The 20,680-nt window shown below is 32.1% G+C and overlaps 1 protein-coding gene and 2 pseudogenes across 1 annotated transcript; all 3 read left to right on the top strand.

Annotated features, from left to right (window-relative positions):
• Window positions 1–4,164: 4,164 nt before the first annotated feature.
• LOC143561388 (putative disease resistance RPP13-like protein 1) lies at window positions 4,165–8,786 on the top strand (annotated as a pseudogene).
• A 322-nt stretch (window positions 8,787–9,108) lies between these two features.
• LOC143561395 (uncharacterized) lies at window positions 9,109–12,998 on the top strand (annotated as a pseudogene).
• A 4,638-nt stretch (window positions 12,999–17,636) lies between these two features.
• On the top strand, window positions 17,637–19,004 carry LOC143561386 (uncharacterized). The gene has a single exon (XM_077049487.1). It carries the CDS (start codon window positions 17,637–17,639, stop codon window positions 19,002–19,004), a length of 1,368 nt encoding a protein of 455 aa, XP_076905602.1.
• The last annotated feature ends 1,676 nt before the right edge of the window (window positions 19,005–20,680 follow it).

The raw sequence follows: 20,680 nt of genomic DNA, 5'->3' as shown, positions 1-20,680 counted from the left end.
TAAAACACTACTCTCAGCCGTCACCCTCCTCTAACCCTCCTCAAACTATTGAGTTTTTGCTTATTGGCTGAAGATACGTTCATAACCGGTTGACTTTGCATACGTATGGACCTTTGACTCATCGTTTCTATTGATTCTTTCACTTTCCGGGTAAGTTGTAAACATATAAATCATTCATATATATTCCCTAGTCAATAACCTTCAATCAATTTCGGTGGTTGAAGGGTGTTGACTGGTCAAATCGTTTAAAACTCGTTAAAGGACAAAATAGTCAACTAGTTTGACTTAACGTTTTCTCATACTTCTGGTCGGATTCAATGTTCGGTTCAGAAGACTTTTATTCTCGTAATGAAATTTTAAAGCTACTGAGCAAAACTCGACTCCCGACTCGCTATTCGGATTCTGGTCAGTACCAGCTCGCTTAAATCTTAAATATAACATATCTAGAGTTCTAAACGTCTGTTTGGATTAATTTCAGCGGCCACGAGTTCGTTTTTACTTGTATTATCATGTCTCAAATATTCAGATTCTTATTGTTTATAACATTTGACGTGTAGTGGACGACTCTCTTATTCGTTAGCTCGTTTAATCACATTTATCAATCGCTTGTCATTAATCTAAGGTGAGTTTGATCATTCCCCTTTTTATATACTGTTTCAAACGTTTTGGGGACATATGCGTACTTATTCATATTTTCTATCATATATATATCTCAAACAATCGCAAACATGATCTTTGTGTGTTGTATCAATTAAATGCTATTTGCTAATTGCTATTTATTTAAGTGTGTTTGTATTCTATCAATTCTTGGATTCTCATTAGTATGATCATACGACCGTCTTAATAACCAGAGCCCGATTCGCTTGGCGATGGAAAACCGACAATCTCAGTCATTGTAATCAATGCCCGATTCGCTTGGCAACGATTCATTGGTACACTATCAAGTCTTTGGTTGTGATTTGGTTATATACATGTTTTGTTATGATTTGATTGATTACTATCACATGGTTGGTTTGCGCATTTAACACTTATTATTTATCAATTATCTATCAGATATCATATATATTATTTGTTGTGTCAAAATTGGTAATCATCTCACTCAACATGTGTTGTTGACAAACTCCATTTTCTACGCATATGCAGGTTGTTAGTATTGAAGGTTGAAGTTGGACATGTAGACAAGACTTTAGAATATTATCAAGTTAAACTTTATTTGAACTTATATTCGTGTATTTTAAATTGTTTATTGTATTTGAGTAATGTGTGTATATTTGAATAAAATAATTAATTAGATATTGTCACTTATATTCAATGATAGTATCTTCGAGCTGTGAGCAATCGGATCACGCGCCCGGAATTTCCGCCTTAGGTTGGGAATGCAGTCGGTACTGACCGAATTCGTGTCGACTCATCGTCGTAACACTCGTGTTTTATCAACGACCAGTTTCAACGCTGGGGTTTTGCCAACTACCCCGGCGCGTTGCGCCGGGTAGAAAAACTAGTATATATATATATATATATATATATATAAAGAGTTTATTTTGTATTGTGTAAGTGTTATTTAACGGTTTCATTTTTTTATGCTTAATCAATGGTCATAGGGTCATATATAATTTTTACTATTTTATTTCTTTCATTAAGCTAGATATTACTGTATGTAAAAAATTTATAATTATAAGTTATTAGCATGATCCCCTATTTATTATATGTAGTTTAATATAAAAAAAGAGTATGATTTGTACTGTGTAAGTGGTATTTTGAATTGTGTATGTGTAAACTTTATTGTGTGTAGCTTCATATATGTACTGTGTAGGTGGTATTTCGAATTGTGTACGTGTAAATTTTGTCGTGTATAAGTTCATATGTGTACTGTGTAGGTGGTATTTCAAACTTTGTACATGTAAATTTTATAACATGTAGGATCATTTATGTGTTATGTAGGTTCATATATGGGTTGTGTAGATAATATTTCGAATTGTGTATTCGTAATTTTTATCTTATACTAGGTTCATATATATACTGTGTAAGTGGTATTTTAAATTGTGTATGTGTAAATTTTAGCGTGTGTAGGTTCATATATGTACCGGGTATGTGGTATCTCGAATTATATACGTGTAAATTTTATCGTGCGTAGAATCATTTTATGTAATATGTAGGTGGTTTTACGAATTCAGTATAAAGTTGAAAATATTTATAGATATGGTTAAATTTGAAATATTATAACGAACGAATTAATCATAGATTAAAAAAAAACAACTTAAGACAGAACGTAGTTTGTTACTTGGTTATATTAGTTGATAAACTGGTATTCGAAATGCATCAATTATTTCATGGTAAGTGAAACTAGTGAAAAAAAGAACAAAAATAAATCCATACTAACTAAAGGAGATCTAGTGGTATAAATAAATTATAATTTACAAATCATAAAATTTGGATATTAATGCTTTAGACTTTTATTTAGGAATAGATTAAAAAAATTAAACGATGAATTATTTTAATCTACCTATACTACCCTTTATTTATTTTATTTCTCAAATTTCATTAATTACAATAAATGCAATACATTTTCAACCATTGATTAATAATCTAATGGTTGAGATCACTTCTCGCACTTCTCGCTATAAGAATCACTTCTGAAATTAACCTAATCCTATATATATATATATATATACACATATATATATATGGTAAGGATTCTAAGAGAACTCTTTGCAAATTGAAAACTTTGAGAACCATTTAGGACCACTATAAAATCCTTTAAAAAATATTTTAAAAAATTATAAAACAAAAAAAAACAAAAATTTTTAAAAAGTAAAAAAACCAAAATTCTTATATTTCATTCCGGTATCATAAAAAAAAATAATTAATTCGTATTATACCTATACACATGTGTATGATTTCATTTAATTTCTAGTTACGTAATGTATACATATATGCATTATCATTTACCTTAAATTATACATATATGTATAAAAAAACATGTGCTATACATATATGTATTTGCTAAAACCGAGAATTTTTTTTTTGTGTTTTTTTTATGAAACCGGAATGAAATATAAGAATTTTGGTTTTTTCTACTTTTCTTATTTTTGTGTTTTTTTTTTATTTTTGAGTTTTTTGAGGTCCCAAATGGTTCTCAATTCTCAAAAAGTTCTCATATGATCTTGATCCTATATATGTATACACATATATATATATACATATATATATATATAGGCTAAGTATAAAATGAAAACCTACTTGAGTTGTGAAAACTCTAGAAACTTATTCTCAACCACATGTTTTTAATTAATGTTTAAATCTTGTGGTCCACAATTAAAGTGAATAAAAAATGTAAATATAAATATAACTTTTTCTCTCTCCTGAAAACATATATAAAAATTAGTAAAAAAATGCTAAAAAATAGCAAAACATTTTTTTTTATGTTTCGATATTTTGTATTAAATGTTACAACATATATTTACATGTAACAAAAAAAAAACGATTACATAGTGTTTTCGCGGGTTTTCACAACTCAAATGGGTTTTCATTTTAACCTTACCCTATATATATATATATATATATATTCATGTTAAATATTACATGACAAAAAAATATTGATAAAAATAGATCTATCTAAACATTACATGTGATTAGTAACAATTGATTGAATAATTTGGTAATGATTGTTTAATTTGAGAAACTCTATTAATGAGTGATAATTAAAAAAAAAGAGTCTTCAATTTATTAAGAGATTATAGAGTTGAGTGTCATAGACTATGGCTATACCCTTTTGCATATCCATTCGCTTGGAATTCTTAATATTTTTAATATTTCTATTTTAAAGAACAAATTAATTTGGAAGAACCCAATTCAATTAACTCAAAAGGGGATGCTGAATAACACATACATTTTAATCCACTGCAGTTTAATTATGAATTAATGTTAAAAATCGTCACCTCAAAATACACTTAACCTATACATAGATGACTATTTTTCAATATTCATGCCACACTGCCATCCACATCTAGGTGACTTTTTCAACTCCTTTCTGTTTCTGGAGTCATAGTGGGTGCTAAACAATAATAAAAACCTTGACCATAACATTCATGAATGATTAAAACCACTGTAACCAATCACAACATCAAACATTTTATCTACACCACTACAATCTCGACATAATTAATGGCTGAAATCGTGCTTTCTGCCTTCATGGCTGTGATCTTTGAGAAGTTGGCCTATGCAACTTTGGTAAAACTATCTAGCTACAAGGAATTAGATGTTGAGATCAAAAAATGGCAGAAATCAATAGAAAAAATACAAGGTGTGCTTACTGATGCTTCCCGAAAGGAGATAACTAAAGATTCTGTGAAACGGTGGCTAAATGATCTTCACCATCTAGCTTATGGCATAGACGACGTACTCGATGATTTGGCAACCGAAGCTATGGATCAAGAGTTCACCGATGAATCTGAAGCCATCATTAGCATGGCAAGAAAATTAATTCCAAGTTGTTGCACAAGTTTCTCAGGGAGTACTAAGATGCATGGCAAGTTACATAGTATTACTACCAAATTAAAAGATCTAGTTGAGGAGAAAGCTACTCTTGGTTTGATAGTAGAAGGGGAGACTAGGTCAAGAAATGAAAATAGAAGATTACAAACCTCTATGGTTGATGCATCTAGTATTATTGGACGGCAAGCTGAGAAAGATACATTGGTCAACCAATTATTAGGGGAAGAGCCTTGTGATCAAAATTTCAGCATTGTTCCCATTGTTGGTGGGTAAAACTACTCTAACTAAACTTTTATATGATGAAAGGAAAGTCAAGGATTTCTTTGAACTCCAGGCATGGGTTTGTGTTTCATATGAGTTTGATATTTTTGGTATAAGCAAAGTCATCTTTCAATCAGTTGCAGGGGTAAACAAGGAATTTGCAGATTCAAATCTGCTTCAAGTGGATCTTGTAAATCACCTAAGGGGTAAAAGATTTCTATTGGTCTTAGATGACGTATGGAGTGAGAGTTATGAGGATTGGAAAAGCCTCGTCGGTCTGCTTCATGCATGTGCTCCGGGAAGTAAAATCGTCATAACAACACGGAAGGAGCAATTGCTCAAAAAGTTAGGGTGCAATCATCTAAACCATCTGCTGAGTTTATCACATGATGATGCTATGTCTTTATTTGCTCAACATGCATTAGCTGTAAATAATTTTGATTCACATTTGTCACTCAAACCACATGGTGAAGGAATTGTTATAAAATGTAATGGATTGCCTTTAGCTTTGATCACACTTGGGACTTCATTAAGGACAAAAGAAGATGAAGATTCATGGAAGAAAGTATCAAAAAAGTGATATATAGAGGTCAAAAGATGATGTAACTCTCTCGACCCTTAGACTAAGCTACAATGATCTTTCTGCTTGTTTAAAGTAATTGTTTGCATATTGCTCATTATTTCCCAAGGATCACTTGTTTAACAAGGATGAACTAGTTTTAATATGGATGGCAGAAGGGTTTTTGCATAAGTCAACTCTAAGTGGTTCAACTGAAGAACAATTGGGTCATGAATATTTTGACGAGTTGTTGTCAAGGTCATTTTTTCAACATGCACCTAATGATGAATCTTTGTTTGTGATGCACGACCTGATGAATGACTTGGCAACATCTATTGCTACTGAGTTTTCTATAAGGTTTGATAGTGAGGCGGAGAAGAATATTAAGAAGGAGATGCTGGAAAAATACCGTCATATGTCATTTGTTCGTGAGGAATATGTAGCATACAAGAAGTTCAAGGCAATTTTAAATGCTAAAAAATTTGAGAACGTTACTGGAAACATCTGTTTGGGAGGTAGAAAGTTGGCAGCGTTTCTATTTATCTAATAAGATTCTGGTTGACTTGCTTGTCACACCCCAACCTAAGACGGAAATGCCGGGGCGTGATCCGATTGCTCACAACTCGAAGATACTATCATAAATATAAATGACAATATCTAATTAATTATTTTGTTCAAATAATAAACACAATAATCAAATACAACCAAATAATTCAAATAAATAAATACAACAAGTTTAAATCCATCTATGTCTTTATTATAATCTTAAGGTCTTTTTAAGTGTCCATCCTTCAACTCAGGAAACCTGCATATGCGTAGAAAATGGAGTTTTGTCAACAAACATGTTAAGTGAGTTTATCACCAAGTTTGATACCAAAATAATGTTAATATGATAAATAAACAAGCGTAATAAATGCGGTGATAAAATCAAACCATAAGCAAATAAGTTGTCGACTAAACCATTGTCAAGCGAATCGGACGTCGGTAAATCAACCATGAGCAAATAAATAGAATAATACCGTTGCCAAGCGAATCGGGCAGTGGCCAATAGAATGAGAACCCAATACATAGGGATATGCGGGACCTCTCCGAGCACGAATGCGCACATAAACAAGGAAGCACATAACAAGTAGATTTGATTAATCACACACAATTACATGTTTGCTATTTTTGATTTGTATGTATATATAGATATGTATGTATAGTATGATATACGCATATGCCCCCAAAACGTTTGTGAAAATAGAGTAAAATAGGGGAATGATAAAACTCACCTGATCGAATAAGCCAAACGAGAATGAACACGACAAGAAACGATAATCACACTCCTCGAGAATTACCGACAAGAATCCTAATTAAATAATATAATATTATGAATGAATTAATAATGATGTAATACGTATAATGAATTTAGGATTTCGATGTGGATTGAGTTACAATTATGATTAGTATGTTATGGATTGAACGATTGATCTCTACGAATTATTATTATTATTTAATTATAAAAATCATTGTTTGTCATAAAATCAGGTTTACGAACAACTAATTTGAATAAAAATAAGTTAAGATATATTATAATAATAAACGTCTAAATATATAATTATCTTAAAATTTATATCTCGGACTTCTTAACGAAATCCGGTGGTAAAAATATATTTAATACGTTTTAACATGTTATAAGTACGCTTATTAGGATTTTGTTTAAAATAAATAATACATACATACATATAAATATATATATATATATATATACACATATATAAAATATATATATCTAATAATTATGAGCGAATTTATAAAGACGTTTTTACAACGAGAACATCAATTTTAGTGTCGTTTTTTAATAAAATAATAATGATTTATTATTATTAATAAGATATATATATATAGATATATATATACACACATACATACATATATATATATATACATATATATATATATGAAAACTTGTAACGAGATTGTTTGACACGAGACGATTAACTTTAGGTTGTCGGTTTAAAGAAAACATTGTTTAATTAATATTTAATATTAATTATGATATATTATAAATAATTAAAAACAAGTTTAAACAATGAAAATAAAATAAAAACAACAAAAGGGACTGCTGGGACTCGAACCCGCGTGTCTAGCCGGCACAGAAAATTTGAACACACACACACACCAGCTATGCGTGCTGGTGTGTCAGTTGTTTAAGATTTAGAAACGATTTATTACATATAGAACATGAAAAATCCCAAATTGATCATAACCCTAGATAACACAATTAATCAATCCATTCTATGTTTATCCAATTAATGTTAGGGCTTTGGTTAAACGATGTTAGACGAATTCAACCATATAATCAATTACCTAATTCGATGTTCATACACGGGTTAACTGGATCCAACAGGGCAGGCGAAGACGATGGTGAACAGGGTATAACGAGACTTCGAAAATCCAATTAACTATAGGGGTTTAGTAGGCTCTAGTTCTAGGTATGTGCAGACGAGAGCAATTGAATTATTAACAATCCTAGGTTACATATTTAATTTTAGGTCATGGCGGTTTAGTTATACATAAATTCATATCCTATTTGATGTTGTTTTCCTAATTAACTATGACGGTTAGGCCGCACATGGTAAGAATGATCAAAAACAGGATTTAATTCCAAGTTTACAACGTGAATTGTGCATCAAGTAATCTAAACGGATTCACGGGTATGGTCATACGGGTATGGATTAGGGTCTGGGTAAAAGGTTTATAAACATTTTATACAGAAGTTGCATTTTAGCCCTTGAAGAATTGAGGTGGGAACAAATGAGGATAAAAGTTTAGTTTGGGTTAAAAGTGTATTTCTTTTAAAGTTAAATATATATTAAATCAATATAATAATTAAATATAAATTATAAAATAATTTCTCGATAACCGCGATACTTTTTAGTGATAAATTTCCCGAATATAAAACGGGTCGGGTTATGGATATAAGCTGTACGTGAAAAACCCGGGTTGTTACATTGCTTCCTGAGTTACCAATGCTAAGGGTGCTATGTTTGAGTTATTCTCAAATAAGTGAGGTATCGGAGTCAATTGGTACTTTGAGGCACTTGAGGTATCTTAATCTATCTCAAAGTAGAATCAAACGTTTACCGGAAACTTTGTGTAGTCTCCTTAATTTACAAATTTTGATTGTTTTTTGTTGTGATACTTTAGTTAAGTTGCTAAACAACTTCTTAAAGCTTAAAAACCTTCGACATCGGACACTCCGCTTTTGTTTCAGTTGCCACAAGGGATTAGTGAGTTGACAGGCTTGCAAACTCTATCGAAAATCTTTATCGAAGGTGAAAGCGGATTTGAAATAGCCAAAGTTAAAGACTTCAAAAATCTATGTGGAAAACTTTCAATTGTAGGTTTGAATAAAGTGCAAAATGCAATTCATGCACGTGAGGCGAACATTTTAGAAAAAAGGTTAACTTAATTAGAGCTTGTATGAGCAACATGGTTAACGAAACAAAATACTTGAGAAGGAGGTCCTAAATGAGTTGAAGCCTTGTAACAATAAGTTAATACAACTTACGTTTAGGTCATACGGGGGGCTGTAGTTTCCAAATTGGGTTGGGAATCCCTTGTTTCTTCATTTGAAGCATGTGTCAATAAGTGACTGCAAAAAAAGCAAAACTTTGCCATCACTTGGGCAACTACCATCACTTAAGGAGTTGTTTGTAAAAGGCTTGGATAAGGTGGAATTTTTGGGTTTGGAGTTACTTGGGACTAGTTGTGCATTTCCTTCACTTGAAATTCTAAGTTTTACACATATGTATAAGCTCAAGAACTGGTTAACGAATAGAGGTGGTGTGTTTCCATGCCTAAAACTGCTTCAAATAGGACATAGTCCCAATTTAGGTGAAGTCACACTTGAAGCCCTACCTTCATTAAGTATTCTAGACATATTCTATTGTCATAGTTTATTTGAAGTCTTACTTGAAGCACTCCCTTCATTGAATGTTCTAAAAATAGTTACATGTAATAGTGGTGTATTAAGAACATTGGATCAAATAGCTTCAACAATCATTGAGTTAAAAATGCAGTGTATTTTAGGGCTTAATGATGTTGCGTGGAGACGTATTATAAAGCAACTTAGGTCAGTTGAAGATTTAAACATAGGGTATTATAATGAGATAAGATACTTGTGGGAATTAGAAGCAATTGCGAGTAAGATTCTTGTGAAGTTAAGGAAATTGGAAGTAGAACATTGTGATAATTTGGTGAGCTTAGGAGAGAAAGATGAAAAGGAAGATACATGTAGGAGAAACGTGCTACCATCTCTCAGGATGTTGATGTAACATTCGTTACTACTTTTCAAACCCGAAAACCCGATCCATCTCGAATTTTCGGTTCTTGTTTATAAGTTTATATATATATATATATGTTATTCTCAATAATTTACAACTATCGTTTGTTCAATTTCTATTCATTTAGATCGTTTAACAAAAAAAAACTCTGAGGTTTAACGTCTTAAAGGTTTTCCAACTCTACGGGCTTATTGCGTAAATATTCAAGTCATATAATAGATATTTCAAATTTAATCATATTATCAAAGTATAAGGTTTATAATGTAATTATAATATAAATTATGTTTTAAGAAAACTTGAAAGTCCAGGGACTAATAGTGTAAATTTAGTTTAAAACATTATATATTTTTTTTCAATCCTATGCCGTCCTCAACCTGTGTATCCCGTTTTTCCGGTGATTGCCGGAATCCGGCGACCTTGAACTCCGGCAAGGTCCCAAACGGCCCCATTTATCGTGCGTTTGACCCGTTAAATTAGTGTAACTGCCTTAGATTTTGATGACAAATAGTAATCAACGATAATAACTCGTCACAACGTCCTATTAACTACGAATTGATCCCGTAAATTGCGGCGAAACCGCCGGCCATGTTTAAGCAATTCTATTTCGAGCAATTAACACCCTACGACTCAATTACCAGTATAAATAGGATCCTAAACTAAAACTAAACCCGTCCATAACCTTTCTTCCATCCAAAATACTCTCATAAACCCAAAAATGTTTTCGGCAAGTTTAGTATTCTGGCCACCGTCGTCCGCCTTCAAACTGTAACGTATCGAGGTAAATTTTATATGGTTATTAATCATTTTTAATCAAGGATCAAAACCCCTAACATAGATTTAACAAACAATGAACGGATTTTCTGATTAGAATTCTAGGGTTAAGAGGTTGAAGATGAGTATGTTAAGATGCATTTAAATTATTTAGTTTCCGCCTAAAATCAAACAAGCATACTAGCTCATTTGGTTAGGACATATGAATGCAAACCTTAAGACTCGAACCCGGGTCAGCACATATTTTGTTTTATTTTTTTTTTAAGCTTTTCCTTTATGTTTTAAATAAATTATTTAAAAATAATTAAAAATCAAATATATTATTTTTAAGTTAAATTAATAATAAATTAATTTTATCAATTTTCTTTCAAAAACCAATCTTTTCATATCCGTTAAAATTCGTAAAACTCGTTAAATATAATATTTTAATTGCATTAACTTTTTGTTTCATACGCTAACATAATCATATACGGAAATAAAGCTATATTCTAAAACCTGTGTTTCATTAATTCCCTAGTTAATTAGTATATTATTAGTTTATTTTCCGTTACTCAAATTCTTTAGCTTTATGACTCGTTAAACCATTAAAGTAGTTTATAAATCCGTTAAACTAAAAAGTCGTTAGCTTGATATTCGTTAATTTTATTTCAATCACATAATCATTTTTGAGATAAAATCCATGCCTCAAAATTTTCATAACTTTCGTACGAATGTTAAAGTTATAATATTAAAATATATTATAAACCGTTAAATTTCCGTTAAGCTTAAAATAATATTAAAATAATCCATGACTTAAAATAATAAATATATAACGCATCATCCTTAAAACTAAATAATTAACTCGTTTATCCCGTTAGCTAGTCTTTAAATTTTCATATTTATTTTATTTATAGTTCGAGATGTTTGGTTGCTTCGGTTTCGTTATTGCGCTTTCGATTTGTATCTCAAGTTATCTCCGATTTCGAGGTGAGTTTCTCACACCCCCTTTCTCAACGTTTTCATATCATTGGGAGTAGTATATGTATCCTATCAAACTTCAAGATTTACAATTTTGCTTACAAACTACAATTCATATCATGGATTTGTGTGCTTACTTGCTTATGTGTTATATACGTGGATTTCAAGTGGTTGCCTCAATAAGTATGATCATATGCCCCCCCCCCCCCCTTTTGCACTCAGGTCCATTTGTATCGAGTGGAAAAGGGACCTCATATCCGAGTACGTTGGTAGTCCCAACTGGAAAGGACCTTCGTTTGTTCCTTTACACTCAGGTCCATTGCATCGAGTGTAAAGAACCCTTATGTGCTCATTTCACAAGTATCATGGAATTGTATGATTTTTACGTATTATATCAAACTGTGGGATTCTCACCAGCTATGTTCATAGCTGACTTTATTTTATACATATGCTACAGGTATAGAGATACGAGGATGAATGTTAGAAGACACATAGCATGCTTATAGGATATTCAAAGAACAACTTATCGTTTCGTTTATTTATTTGTTTACAACTTGTATTATTTGATAAACTTGTGTTACATGATGATTTAACTGAAATAATGTTATTATGGTCACCTAATAGTGTCACGTGTGTTTGAGCAATCTGTACGTCACACTCAGACTTTTCCGCTTTAGCTGGGGTGTTACAGTTGAAAATATCTTTTTGTAACAACATCGAGCATTGCAATAGTCCAGATAGTGTTGACACATTGAGAATTGGGTTTTGTAATTCAATTACAACAGTCTCCTTACCAACGCGAGGGCAAAAGCTTAAGTCACTTTTCATTAAAGGTTGTAAGACACTATTGGATAGGGAGTGGGGAGGACCAAAGATCAACAGCAACAAAAACATGTCATTGCTTGAGGATGCAGCAACAAAAACATGTCATTGCTTGAGGATGCAAATATAAGAGATTGGCCAAATTTGAAATCAATCATTGGACTGAATTACTTGTTTCACCTCACTCAATTGAGAATAACAAATTGTGAAAGTTTGGAGTCATTTCCCTAAAATGAGTTGCCTAGTTTGACCTCGTTAAAGCGTCTTGGAATTACAAATTGTCCCAAGATGGATGTTTGTTTTCCTCGTGGCGTTTGGCCTAACAATTTGCATTTCTTAGAAATAGGGAAGCTGAAGAAGCCCATCCAGAGTGGGGGCCACAGAATTTTCCGACCTCACTTGTCCAACTATATTTATATGGTGACGATTCAGTGAATAGATGCCGTCAATTTTCTCATCTTCTTCCTTCATCTCTTACTTCTCTTCACATCATTAAATTTGAGAAACTGGAATCGTTTTCAATAGGACTACAACACCTCACTTCCCTCCGGCATCTTAATTTCATCGACTGTCCAAATATGAATATATTGTCCCATTTCCATCACCTCACTTCCCTTTAACATCTCTCTTTTATGAATTGCCAAAATATGAGGGATCTACCAAAAATGTTGTTGCCTGCACTTTTGAGTTTAAGAATTTGGGATTGCCCAAATCTGAATGATAGATGCAGTAAAAGAGGATGTTATCGGCACCTCATCTCCCATGTCCCCTGTATGGAAATAGACCCTTACTCTTGGATTTAGAACAAAATAACTGAAAGAAAGATGCAGTTAAGGAGACAGTAACATCTATCATATCTCCTATATTGACATATACCCATGTCTGGCTTTCCCTATTGATAATTTAAATTAACTAACTGATTTGGTTTGCATTTTTTTTTCAAAAAAAGATTGTAAATATGATCTCAATATCTGGGCATGCTTACTTTTTTTTTTTTTGCTTTGTAGTATACGGTGAGAATACACAATGAACTGAGATTAGTTGAAGTATTTAATTTATAAATTAGATAGAAATCATATAAAAATATATTATATGGAAAAACGAATATGGATATGTAGAAATCGTAAAAACACATAAATTATATTTGTACCCATATGATAATGTCGGTTAGTATTTTGTTTGTGTGGAGCCTGGTACTTTATTATATTATATTTTCAACTGATATGATGTTTGTAGTATTGGACTATTGGAATGACAATTAATATTATATTTGTGGGAGGAGCATTTCTTTTATGTTAAACCCATTAATATCTTAAAGTGTCACCGGTTAAGTGGATGTAATTTCCATTATATTTGTGGATTTTTTTTCACTTCGAAATATGATTTTAATATATTAGTGAAACTATAGGGAATAGAAGTTCAATTTTAGCATTAAAATATTGCAAGAACTTATTTGATACTCAGTTTTGACTTGTGAGTCAATAATATTATTTTTCTTTGAAATTAGTCTAACTTTGTAATGTTTCACGTAAAGAAGAAGTGGAAGCATTATGAAGGAACCCAGCAACCCAATCATTATTGAAACAGAGGATTCTGAAGAGTGTTCTGGAAAACCGAAATGCATAAGGGTGGTGGGAGTGGTAGATAGATGGAGGCTTGGGATGATCGGCATAGCCATCATAATTAGGAAGAAAAGAAGAAAAATGGGATTGGGAGGGCAGAAACACCACTCCCCTCCCCTCCCAGCGGGACCGAGATTAAATTTCGTTTTCCCTAAGAGGAAGGAGCTAGAAAACGACAATCACATGAAGGTAAGATTTTGTTCACATATGAACAAATAGGGTTACTGTTTCTTATAATCTTATGGGTTTCAAGGAAAATAATATCCATATTGAATTGTCCTTTTTGGTTATTGTTTCTCTAGGGAGATGATTGATGAATGAAACAATCAACATGGGGCTTTATTTAAGAGCATTCTTATACATTTTTATGATAAACTGGTGTGATTGGTGAAGTGAAAGTGTGAACATATGGTGTGTAATTTAGACGCATGTCTGAAACTTGATACACATGGTTGATGCATAAATTCTGAATTTAATGTATTCGAGTCAAGCTGATCGAGAAATTGCACAATAAGAGGAAATGAAAGATTAGCTGAGAAAATTGAAGTTGCATACCTTTTTCTCCTTAGTGAAATTTGATCTAATTTTAATAATTAACTAAGTTTTCTATCATTTTCTTAAACTTAAATATATCCATAATATACTTGGAATTTTTATGAAACAAATTACCTAAAAAACTAAGATTTTTATGGCTTAATTTGATAACAGTTTTGTTATATTATTTAAAAAATTTTACGTTTGACTAGGTTTTGTTGATTGACTGTTCAAGCGAATAGATGCATATAGTCTGAAATTTTCATACAATAGTCAAGTCAAATGTTGGATGTAAGTAACTTTAATATCATACGAATGATCTTGTTATTTAAATCATTCACTGCTACTTGTTAACAACAAATAATTAAAAAACATTAATGTAACATATTCAAGAGATCAGAAATTTTAACACTATTAAAATAATACTTATATGGAGTACAAAGAGTGAGACAAAATTTATTAATATCTAGAACTGATTTTCAAAGTGAACAACCTGGTAAGACTGGTTTCAGCCTTAATATGCAAACTCATTATTATAACTGATTAACGGGATGTTTGATTTTTATGGAGAACAAACTATCATCCACATCCACGAGAAAGAGAGAAGCTTATCTGCTCCTCCAGTTTTTCTTGTTGGCAGATGATACAAAACAATAATACAAACATTCACCTAAAAATGAATTACTATAAGTATAAACAACACTTCACAAAATCACCTATTTCATCTAGAGTCCCATCCCTATAATCGATGGCTAGACCTGTGCTTTCTACAGTCCATGTTCTCATTGAGAAGCTGGTCTCTGAAACTTCGAAAAACATTGCTCGCTACAAGGGAATTAATGCTATGATTGAAAAATGTCAAGGATCGTTAAAAGTAATCCAAGACGTACTTACTGATGCTTCTCGGAAGGAAAGAACCAATCAATCTGTGAAACAATGGCTGAATAGGCTTATGACATAGATGATGTACTGGATTGTTGGGTAACGATGCTATGCATCGTGAGTTCACCCACAACTCAGAAGCCATCACTAGCAAGGTAAGAAAGCTAATTCCAAGTTGCTGCACAAAGTTTTCACCAAGTATTAAGTTGTATGATTATAAGTTGGAAGATATAAACACCAAATTAGAATGTCTAGTTAAGCAGAGAGATGATTTTGATCTGAGAGTCGAAGAGCCTACCCATGAGATGGACCTCACAGGTAGGCTTTGACCCATCAGAACGGAGAAAGCCCAATAAGAAAGGCCCAACAAAAAAGATATGCTAGAAGACTACTTTGAGGGAAATGATCATCCTGTTGGTGGCCAAAGACATATTGTCTCAAGATATGAAGCGTGATCCGAGGGATAAAGATCCAGGAGACAGTCGAACCTAAGAAAGAATAAAAGAACCAAAGAAAATATATAGCGTCAATATAACCATTGTATAAATTGTATATCCCCTTCCTCTATATAAGAGAAGGGAAGATCATACATAAAAGACATCATCAACATATATTACTCACACTTCACAATTATACCCTCGGTCACCATTCTCTTTAGTATTGTTACCTTTTTTTTTACAATTGTCTGCAGATGTGGTTCGCAGATTACAGACATTTTAGTTCTGAGAAAACAAAAAGCACCTTATCATGCCTCCGCCCGTTAATAATAATAATAATAATAATAATAATAATAATAATAATAATAAATTCTTCCAAAAGAAACCCTTTCTTCCCTGGTCGTGAAGTGGTTAATTTAGGCCCATTTAACCTTCCAAACATCGACTTACTCACCCACTAATCTCCGATTCACCGTGATCCTCAACTCAAACCAGTCAGGTACAGATAACCCTCCTTTCAATTTCAATTCTTCAATATCCATTCGATGTAAAATTAGCAATTGGTGAATCAGTAGGTTCAAGGTTTGCTAAAAGTTGAAATCTGTTTGCTGCTGAAAGTGTAAATGTGCTTTGACTGAAAATTTCTTGATAAAATGACTTGCATTTGTGATTTTGGTCTGTTTTTTTGTTTTTTATTGTTGCACACCAGGTGTTCGATGAAATGCCTTCTGTTTCTTATTCGTAAAGTTTCGAACTTTATGCGAATACGGGTACATAAAGTTAGGTCCTGATACTTGCATTTGTGATTTGGTGGGGTTATTTGTTTATGTATTGTTGCACACCAGGTGTTCGATGAAATGCGTTCGATTTCTAATTTGTAAAGTTTCAAACTTTGTGCAAATACGGGTACATAAAGTTAGGTCATCCCATGTATTGTATGTCTGCAATCCCACATATTATTATTCTAGGATGTCTTAACTTAGCAAACTATGCAGTTAATATCAAGGCTATAGCAGTTATCCGACCTCTAGCAGAGTCAGTACCGATAATATTAGCAATATTGACCGATATATCACCGATTTTCCAGATAACAGTTTTTAAGTCTTAATTGTCAATTTTTAGCGTTTTAAGTTATAATCAGTTCCTACTTGCTACAGTTGTTAATGTTTTGTAAGTGGCAAAAGGTTAACTTGTTAATGGTAGGAGAGTATACTGAATTGTTAGTGTTACATTCTGCATGATAATAAAATTAACGATACCCCACCGCAATAACGGATATCTCAAATGTCAGTCCTTGATCGATGTCCAATATTTTTCCGCATTAACTGCATAGTTAGCAATTAAAGTCTCCACTTACCTATATGACACTTATTAATTGTTTATGCTTTTGCTTTTATTTGTTCCTGTTGATTGGTATGTTATATATATGACTGATCACTGATGTTGAGGCTGGAGCGACTTTTTGCAAATATAATTCATAAATTTCCACAAGCACAAGTGTTATGCATTGAATTAGAATGAAAGAATCATACAGAGAGAAGAAAATTGCTATCTGATAACATCTATTATGGCTAATTCTCGCTTTAACTAACTTTAGAGAATTTAGTTAAGTTGTCATTTACACTTTCAATTCTACTCAAATGACAATTAAATCCCTCGGGTATCTTCTAAGTATATGTAACCACAAGGGGGTTGCGGCACAGCTTGTTACTCTGTTTACCTACCATTTATTGTAATTGCTTGAATTGGTTAAAAAAACAAGGGATTATATTAAATTATTAATCAACAAATGTTTCAAAATGCATGTGAGGAGGTTGCAATTGATTTTTGATATTGGTAATCATTTAATGAAAATAATATGCTTTTTGGTGACAATTTTATTAATATTATTAACTTTTTTTACAGAGGATTCATCATGTCATTGTGAATGGAGCTCAAAAGTTGAATACTGCAGGGTTGATAAGCAATGGTTTGTAAGTTATCCACAAGGCTAATGAATATATGCGTAGCATCATTTTGTAAAGTACAACAACTGGAAAAGGCAGAAGTTGTTATTATTGATGCTATAAGGTTAGGAACACTACCAGATGTTGTTACATACAACACATTAGTCGCCGCATATTGTCGTTTTGTTGACCTTGATGCAGGCTATTCAATCCTCAGTAGAATGAGAGAAGCAGACATTAATCCAAATGTCATTACATATAATTCTTTAATAGCTGGCGCTTCCAACCATTCTTTATTATCAAGATGCTTTGAGCTTTTCGATGAAATGATTATTCTTGGAATCACACCTGATGTCTGGAGTTATAATACTTTAATGCATTGCTTTTTTAAATTAAACAAACCCGAGGAAGCTAATACGGTTTTCCATGATATCATTATGACCAAGTTATCCCCTTGTTCAACCTCCCTCAACACCATGTTTAATGGTCTTTGCAAGAATGGGTATACCAGTAGCGCCTTAAAGTTGTTCCAGTATTTTAAGCAAAGCGGGTTCGTTCCTCAATTGATCACATACAACATATTGATCGACGGTCTTTGTAAATCGGGCCGGTTACGCGCTGCAAGACGGGTTTTAAAGGAGCTTGAGGAATCAAATCTTGAACCTAATGCTAGCACTTACACTACCTTTATGAAATATTTTTTTCGATCCGGCAAATTTGAAGAAGGTATTGAGGTCTTTTATGAAATGAAAAATAAAGGATACACGTATGATGCATTTTCATATTGCACAGTCAGCAGTGCGTTTGCTAAGATTGGTAGATTAAATGAAGCGCATAGATGCTATGAGTTGATGATTGAAAAGGGTATTAAGCTTGATATTGTTTGTTACAATATCTTGGTTAACATCTATTGCATTGGAGGCAGGTTGGAAGAAGTTTATAATTTATTGAATGAAATTGAAGAGGCGGGATTAAAATGTGATGAATATACACATACTACATTAATAGATGGGCTTTGCAGAGCAGGTAATATCGATGGTGCTTTAAAACATTTGAGATATATGGATACATTAGGTTTTGATTCTAATTTAGTTGCATATAATTGCATGGTTGATCGGTTATGTAAAGCTGGCTACATTAATAAGGCTTTGAGGATATTTAGGAAGATGGATGTTAGAGATTGTATTACTTACACCTCATTGGTGCATAATCTTTGCAACGAAAGGAGATATTTTGATGCATATAGGGTTTTGTTAACGTGTTTGAATCAGGGAATGAAGGTGTTTAGACCTACTCAAAGGGTGGTTATTAAAGGTCTTCGTTCTTCCGGTTTATACTCAGAAGCAAGAATGCTGAAGTCAAAAATACGCTTGGCCACAATTTTGTAATAGTTATAGGATTAATTGTTGAAATGGGAATTTACTGAAACGTGAAGTTTATGTGCAAATTCATCTGCAGAAAACAATCTGAATGACTTTCAGGAGATGCTTAAACGTTCAGTCGCGTACTCGCGCTTACAACTTACATGAAGTTTTCTGATATGAACTCGGTATGAAATTGAATTATGAAATATGAGAAGATGAAATCAAATGTTTAAACTATATTATTATATTGAAATATTGAAGAAGATGATCTCAAAGGATCTACAATGATAACTAACCAACGAAGTGGTCCCGGGCTATGCCCCTCTCATGCTAATTGCAATGAGCCTAACAAAATATCCATTATCTTTCTTAACCTTTCTAAATGACTATTGGACCTTTATAGAAATAGAAATTACACTTACCCCCTCCCACAATTACAAACGACTATTAAGTATAAACTAATAAGATCTCTATCATTTTCTTTTCTATGAGGTAATTCATAATATCCTTTTAAATTTCTTTTCTTGTTTTTCTTTGCATTTGAACGTTAAAGCAAAGCTGTACTGAATATATGATTTGTTGATTTCAAATGCCTTTGGATTTTTTTTCTTAATTTAGTTTTATTTTTGTTGAATCTGTGACAACCTAGTTGGAGGTAACTTTATTGTTTTGAGGCACTTTTTGTATCAGAGAATTGTGAGACAACATCAAGCTCCCAATAAATAATAAATTCCGAAATTTAATGCATATGCTGAATTGATTTTGTGTGCAAATTGAACATGTTTTACCTACATTAAATAATACAATCTGACCCATTTGATACAAAATACAATCTCAAGTCAACTAGCATCAATGATGCACAAATCTTCGAATCAACTTACATGTTTTTGCTCACTGCTGTGAATATCTCTAGTAACTTGTCAAATTAAAAAAAAAAAAACGCTAAATAATAATTCAATAAAAATCTGTTCATTTACTAAACTTGTTGAATAAATAGTCAAAATTAATGAGTTCGGATACTAATTTACCAAATGGAAGAAGAGGGTGACGATAATCCCATAAACTTAGGAAACAAATGGACTCTGAAAAATAGTTCGATCAAATAATCAAAACAAGACTTAAACAGATGCTGTGATACGACCGTGTATGATGCAGGAGCATTTATATTAGAATCTTTTATTTTGTTAGCTTATCTTTTATTATTTTGTGTTTATCATGTTTATCTCTTTTCTTTGTTTAGTTAGTATAAATGAGGTTGTGGTTTTTTAGTTCATTAGTTTTTTATATTGAATTTTAATTAATAAGAACTTTGTTCTTGGAACCTTTGGTTCGATTTTATCGTCGTTGTTAATTATGAGTCTCTCGAGCCATTGATCGCTTCCCAAAACTGCATCAGTAGGTATCAGAGCAAAGGCTCGAGAAACTTATAATTAACAACGACGATAAAATCGAACCAAAGGTTCCAAGAACAAAGTTCTTATTAATTAAAATTCAATATCAAAAACTAATGAACTAAAAAACCATAACCCTATTTATATATACTAAACAAAGAAAAGAGATAAATATGGAAACATGATAAACACAAAATAATAAAAGATAAACTAACAAAATAAAAGATTCTAATATAAATGCTCCTGCATTAGTGTACCAGCAGACTCAACCCAGTAACTTAGATAACAAGAAGTGAGAAGTCAAAACAA

This window comes from Bidens hawaiensis, unplaced genomic scaffold (genome assembly GCF_021521415.1).
Source record: "Bidens hawaiensis isolate Kalapana, Puna unplaced genomic scaffold, B.hawaiensis_p1.1 tig00020673_1, whole genome shotgun sequence".
NCBI lineage: Eukaryota > Viridiplantae > Streptophyta > Magnoliopsida > Asterales > Asteraceae > Bidens > Bidens hawaiensis.
Note: the sequence above shows the minus strand (reverse complement) of the source record. Positions and strands in the feature narration are given on the sequence as shown.

Bases quoted from the DNA above. Each gene is read 5' to 3' on its own strand.
- LOC143561386 (XM_077049487.1), top strand. From the start codon at position 17,637: ATGGTTTGTAAGTTATCCACAAGGCTAATGAATATATGCGTAGCATCA.